The sequence below is a fragment of the Mus caroli genome, chromosome 2 (assembly GCF_900094665.2).
Source record: "Mus caroli chromosome 2, CAROLI_EIJ_v1.1, whole genome shotgun sequence".
Classification (NCBI taxonomy): Eukaryota; Metazoa; Chordata; class Mammalia; order Rodentia; family Muridae; genus Mus; species Mus caroli.
The window spans coordinates 167,539,004-167,545,045 of record NC_034571.1 but is presented as its reverse complement, the minus strand read 5'-3'; the positions used below and the strand labels follow the sequence as shown (position 1 = coordinate 167,545,045).

The 6,042-nt window shown below is 47.1% G+C and overlaps 1 protein-coding gene and 1 pseudogene across 1 annotated transcript; both read left to right on the top strand.

Moving 5' to 3' along the window:
- The window catches only part of LOC110307630, a 6,385-nt pseudogene extending 4,644 nt beyond the window's left edge, over positions 1–1,741 (top strand).
- Positions 1,742–1,854: 113 nt separating this feature from the next.
- Positions 1,855–2,747, top strand: LOC115029562. Its single transcript, XM_029470343.1, has one exon. It carries the CDS (start codon positions 1,918–1,920, stop codon positions 2,725–2,727), a length of 810 nt encoding a protein of 269 aa, XP_029326203.1. The 5' UTR covers positions 1,855–1,917; the 3' UTR covers positions 2,728–2,747.
- Positions 2,748–6,042: the final 3,295 nt, after the last annotated feature.

Here is a 6,042-nt window from a genome sequence, read left to right as displayed (position 1 = left end):
CGCCTCCATGAGCAGGGTCCCAAGTGATTGCCAGCCCCCGAATGGCTGTCTGCTTTTTCTGGAGTCTGGGCTGAGCAGGCAGGGATGGGGTTAGCCAAGCAAGTGCCACCGGTTGTGGTAGAGCTAAAGGCCGATGCCTCCCCCATCTCGGTCAGACAATACCCCATGAGTAAGGAAGCTAAGGAAGGCATCCGGCCACATATTCAGAGATTGTTGCAACAAGGGATTCTAGTGCCTTGCCAATCCCCTTGGAACACTCCTCTCCTGCCTGTGTGCAAGCCAGGGACTAATGATTATCGACCTGTACAAGATTTAAGAGAAGTTAATAAGAGGGTGCAGGACATCCACCCTACCATTCCAAATCCTTACAACCTACTAAGTTCCCTCCCACCAGAGCGGTCTTGGTACACTGTCCTAGACTTAAAAGATGCCTTTTTCTGTCTTCGGTTGCACCCCAGCAGCCAGCCACTGTTCGATTTTGAGTAGAGGGATCCAGAAGGAGGACACACGGGCCAGCTAACATGGACACGGCTGCCCCAGGAATTCAAAAATTCCCCTACTCTTTTTGATGAGGCGCTCTATCGCGACCTTGTGCCCTTTAGGGCACAGAACCCCCAGATTTCTCTCTTGCAGTACGTAGATGACTTACTGCTTGCTGCCTCAACTCAGGAACTGTGCCTTGACGGGACTAAGAAGCTCCTGAATGAACTGGGTGAGTTGGGGTATCAGGTATCTGTTAAAAAAGCTCAGCTATGTTGCACCGAGGTGACCTACCTAGGATACATCCTCCGAGAAGGAAAGCAGTGGCTCACCGAAGCTCGAAAGAAAACTGTGATGCTGATCCCGACCCCCAGCACTCCGTGACAAGTACGTGAGTTTCTGGGGATGGTGGGCTTTTGCAGACTCTGAATACCGGGGTTTGCAACACTGGCAGCCCCTCTGTACCCTCTCACTAAAGAAAAAGTCCCGTTCATCTGGACAGAGGAACACCAAAGAGCCTTTGACAGCATAAAGGCAGCCCTGCTTGCAGCCCCCGCTCTGGCCTTGCCAGATTTGACTAAGCCTTTCACCTTATATGTTGATGAGTGGGCTGGAGTAGCCCGCGGAGTCCTGACTCAGACTCTGGGGCCCTGGAAGCGGCCAGTGGCCTACCTATCTAAAAAGTTAGACCCGGTAGCCAGTGGTTGGCCCTCTTGCCTAAAAGCCATTGCTGCAGTAGCCTTGCTTGTTAAAGACGCTGACAAGCTTACTCTGGGTCAGCATGTGACTGTAATTGCTCCCCATGCTCTGGAGAGTATTGTACGGCAGCCCCTGACCGGTGGATGACTAATGCTCGGATGACTCACTACCAGAGCCTGTTGCTAAATGAGCGAGTGACTTTCACCCCACCTTCCATCCTTAATCCTGCCACCCTCTTCCCTGAGATGGCTGACTCCACCCTGATACATCAATGTGCTGATATCCTGGCTGAAGAAACTGGAACGAGAAAGGATCTGACTGATTGGCCTTGGCCAGGTGTGCCTGATTGGTACACAGATGGTAGCAGCTTTGTGGTAGAAGGAAAAAGAAGAGCGGGAGTGGCAGTGGTAGACGGAAAACAGGTAATCTCGGCAAGCAGTCTTCCAGAGGGGACTTCAACTCAGAAGGCCGAACTCTTGGCTTTGACTCAAGCCCTACGACTAGCGGAAGATAAGGCCATTAACATCTATACCGACAGCCAGTATGCCTTTGCTACGGCCCACATACATGGGGCCATCTACAAGCAGAGGGGATTACTCATTTCGGCAGGAAGAGACATCAAGAACAAATAAGATATTTTAGCTCTTCTAGAAGCAGTACATTTGCCAAAAAAAAGTGGCCATTATCCATTGCCCAGGTCATCAAAGAGGGCAAGATCCTATAACAAAAGGGAACCAGATGGCCGACCTTGTGGTGAAGCAGGTAGCCCAGCAGGTAACAATATTAACAGAAAAGAGTCAGGCTCCAGTGGAAACTCAAGTTACTGATAACTCTAACCATATTTATTCGGCTGATGATTTTAGGATATTGGAAGATATGATTTGCAGAGAACAGACCCAAGAATTTAGCTTTGGTGAGGTGGCACAGACTATGGATGGGCGAGTGATCCTGCCGATTAAAGAAGGAAAAGATTATGTTCAGAAACTACACCAATTGACTCATTTGGGGGCAGATAAGCTGAAACAACTAGTTAAAGCTTCTAAATATCATGTGTTAAATTTAAACTCAACAATCAGACAAGTGGTAGATACTTGCCAGGCCTGTGCACTCACCAATGCTGCTAGGCCCTATCAAGAGTCTGGAAAAAGAAGGCGAGGAGACCGACCAGGAGTCTACTGGGAAGTGGATTTTATTGAAATCAAGCCTGGAAAATATGGTAATAAATACCTATTAGTTTTTATAGACACCTTCTCAGGATGGGTGGAGGCCTTCCCCACCAAATCCGAAACTGCTCAGGCGAAACATACCCTGGCGTTTCGCCTTACTCCTTATGAAATTCTACATGGAGGACCGCCCCCCTTGACCGAGTCTGGTGGGATATTGGATCCCAGTGCTGACTCTTCTTCACCCTCTGCTTTGTTTACCCACTTAAAGGCCTTAGAAGTTGTNAGAACACAGATCTGGGACCAGATCAAAGAAGCCTACGCACCAGGGACCTCAACAGTACCCCACGGGTTCCAGGTTGGAGATTCAGTCCTGGTCACATGACATTGTGCCGGCACCCTTGAGCCTTGGTGGAAAGGACCCTATCTGGTGCTGTTAACGACCCCCACGGCAGTGAAGGTAGACGGAATCGCCACCTGGATTCATGCCTCTCATGTCAAGAAAGCTCCTAGCCAGGATAAAGGCGACCATGAAGATAATTGGACAGTGGCAGCCACTGACAATCCTCTTAAGCTGCGCCTTCACCATAGCCCCAACTTGGGTAATAACCCTCATGCCCCCCAAAAATTGACTTGGGAAGTGCTTAATGAAGAAGGCGGTGTCGTGTGGTCAAAAACCGCAGTACACCCTCCGTGGACTTGGTGGCCCGATCTTGCACCTGATATCTGTAAGTTGGCTGTCGGATCCTTGGCCTGGGATCTTCCCAATTATGACAATCTGGCTAAACCACCCCCAGAAGAACAGTGTGTCCCTCATGGAATAGGGAGCACACTAGGATGCTCTGGACAATTCTTCCGGGCAAACCTCCAGGCGGCAGACTTTTATGTCTGCCCTGGGCAGGAACATAGCAGAGAAATGAAAAGAAGATGCGGAGGGGCATCAGGTTATTTCTGTGGTAAATGGGGATGTGAAACCACGGGAGAGGCTTATTGGAACCCTTTCTCTTCCTCGAATCTGATTATAGTAAAGAAAGGTCGTGAGCCTGATGAGCCAAACAAAGGAGAGAGGGACCCATATAGTTACCCGTCTTATAGGACTGGATGTGCTCCCGAGACCTCCAGTAGCCCCCAGGGACCATGCAAGGACAGCTATTGCAACCCTCTAAAGATTAGTTTCACCACACAGGGAAAACAAGATCGCCAGTGGCTAAAAGGAAACCACTGGGGGTGAAGAGTATATACTGGAGCGAGAGACCCTGGGTTCATTTTCACCATCAGATTAAAAATAAAGAGCCCACCCGCACAGGCCATAGGCCCTAATTCAGTGCTTGATAGCCCCCCGTTTTAACTCCTACGCAAAGACTCCCTGGTCTTACACCATCCTTAGGGGAGGCTTCCTTCCCCAGCCCTAATCCATACCCTCCTCTGATCACTTCCTCCCCTTCCCCCATGAGAACGGAGGATCGCCTATTCAATCTACTCGATGGTGTGTTCACAGTTCTAAACTGCAGGAACCCTACTTATGAAGGGGAGGGGGGAGCCCATCCTCCGCTAATCCACTTTTGGAGCCTGGAACCAGCTGCAGGTGACTACATGCAGGATAGGGTGTAGCCTCCTGAATGTCTCAAGGGCTTCTCAGCAGGTGGCAGAATCATGGTGGAGAGCAGTGGTAGTGGATATAACAATAGAGCCATGCAGGTAGGAAGGCTCCACCCCAGGTGATCTGATTCTCAGTGGCAGCAAAGTCTGAACCAGCCTGTTTTGGGCTGGAGGAGGTTACAGTTTTTGTTGTTGTTGTTGTTGATGATGATGATGCTTAGAAAGGCAGACACATTACTGATTTCAGGATCAGCCTTGGACAGAGTAAATTTAGTCCCATGTGTGGTAGAAATGGTAATTTCAGGACTGGGTCCCACCCAGCCAGTTTGAGCTTAGCCTTTATGCTTAACAGAGGCAAGCAGATATCAGCTTTTGTAAGGTTAAAAGAAAATGTGTGCTTGCTGTCTCATAAGAATTAAGTTCCTGTGGACACGGGATGCTATTTCTTAAGACAATCAAAAGGAAATTTGGAGTAAATGGCTGGGTTGAGAGCTATAATAATAGATTCTGTTTATGGTATGCAGGAGATGACCTATCGAGTGAATTTTTTAGGATAGCAGGAGATAGCTGCTTGGTGGCCAGTCTCCAGCAGAACATAGACAGAGAGCTGTCTGCAGAGCAAGCAGATCAGAAAGAAAGCAGAACACAGCGAAAGGAGGATGGAAAGCTGTCTCCTGCAGAACAACAACTTCCTAGACATTCAGTTTTACCAATGAAGACTGAGGAGGNTGATGAAGTTGTGAATGCCTTCAAGACCAGAGAGGCAGAGAAAGAACCCAGCTTAACTTCCTNAACTGACTTCCCAGAGGGAAAGGGCCCTTTCCCCTCCTCCAAGCTGTGCTAAATACTCTTCACCTAATGGCCTTCCTTTCCACATCCCGTGTTCATTGCCTCTCAACTGGCAACTTGCTCGCCTATTAACCTATGGTCAACTTTATTTGATCTTGTTTACAGAAAGCTCTTACTACTATTAAAGTTATATGCTAGAGCTGAGCCACAGCACAACAAGGAACAAGTTTTTTTCACAATCTTGAGGTTCATCATGTGATTGAATATCCTCCAACAATGGCCACAAACTCTTATTGCATTTACCTTGAAAGTGTAAGTCCCCAATAAACTTTTCTTTATGTTGCTTTTGTTTGGTGTTTTTTCACAGCATTAAAAAAAATGGAGAGACTTCAGAGTTCATCCACTTGATGGCCAGTGTCATGACTGATATTATGTTGTCTGCATAGATCATGCTTTGCTTAGTTCTTCACCTATCTAAAGGAACTCTGGCTGCTTCTACTTCAAGGTCTTGAGAATACAGTTGTGATGAGCCTGGGTGTGGAAAGCTATATGACACTTGGTTATCAGTTCTTTTAAACAGAACTGTGGGCTACCATGTTAATTCAGTTGTTATTGGCCCTTTGGAAGTCACCAAACCATTTTCTATAGATATCAGATCCTCTCATGATCCCCCAACAATGCACACAGGCTCCAGTTTCTCCATAGAACAGAACACTTGTTGTTTTTTGTTTGTATTCACTACCATAAAAAAAGATGAGGGTATGATGTATCCTTTTAATTGTCAACTGGCACAACCTAGATCCACCTGGGAGGAAAGTCTCAAGGAGTCCTCATCTGAATCAGTTTAGCCTCTGACTATATTTGTGTGATACTGTCACAATTATGTTAACTAAGAAGAGACNCACCACCATGAGTGACTCCATTGTCTAGGCAGGGATCCAGGTTCTTTAAGAATGAAGAAAGTGAATTGTGCACTAGCACACATGCTCTGAGCACTCTCTGCCCTTGACTTTGGATATGTGTGAACTCTTGTCTCAGGCTCTTGATACCATCACATCATCCAATACTGGCCCATATCCAGAAACTGTGAGCTAACATCACTTTTACTTTCCCAAGTTGCTTTTATTAGGATATTTTATTTTGACTATAGCGAAGAGGCTTATCCTTACATTTAAGCATTTTGTTTCTGTTTTGAGGATTTTTTAAAATGAAACTTAAATATATATGGCATGAAAGGTGTTGTCCAAAGAATGCCATGTGCACACATCTCCTCACTGGTATAGTTCTTTTGAGGACACCCTCCCTCATTCTC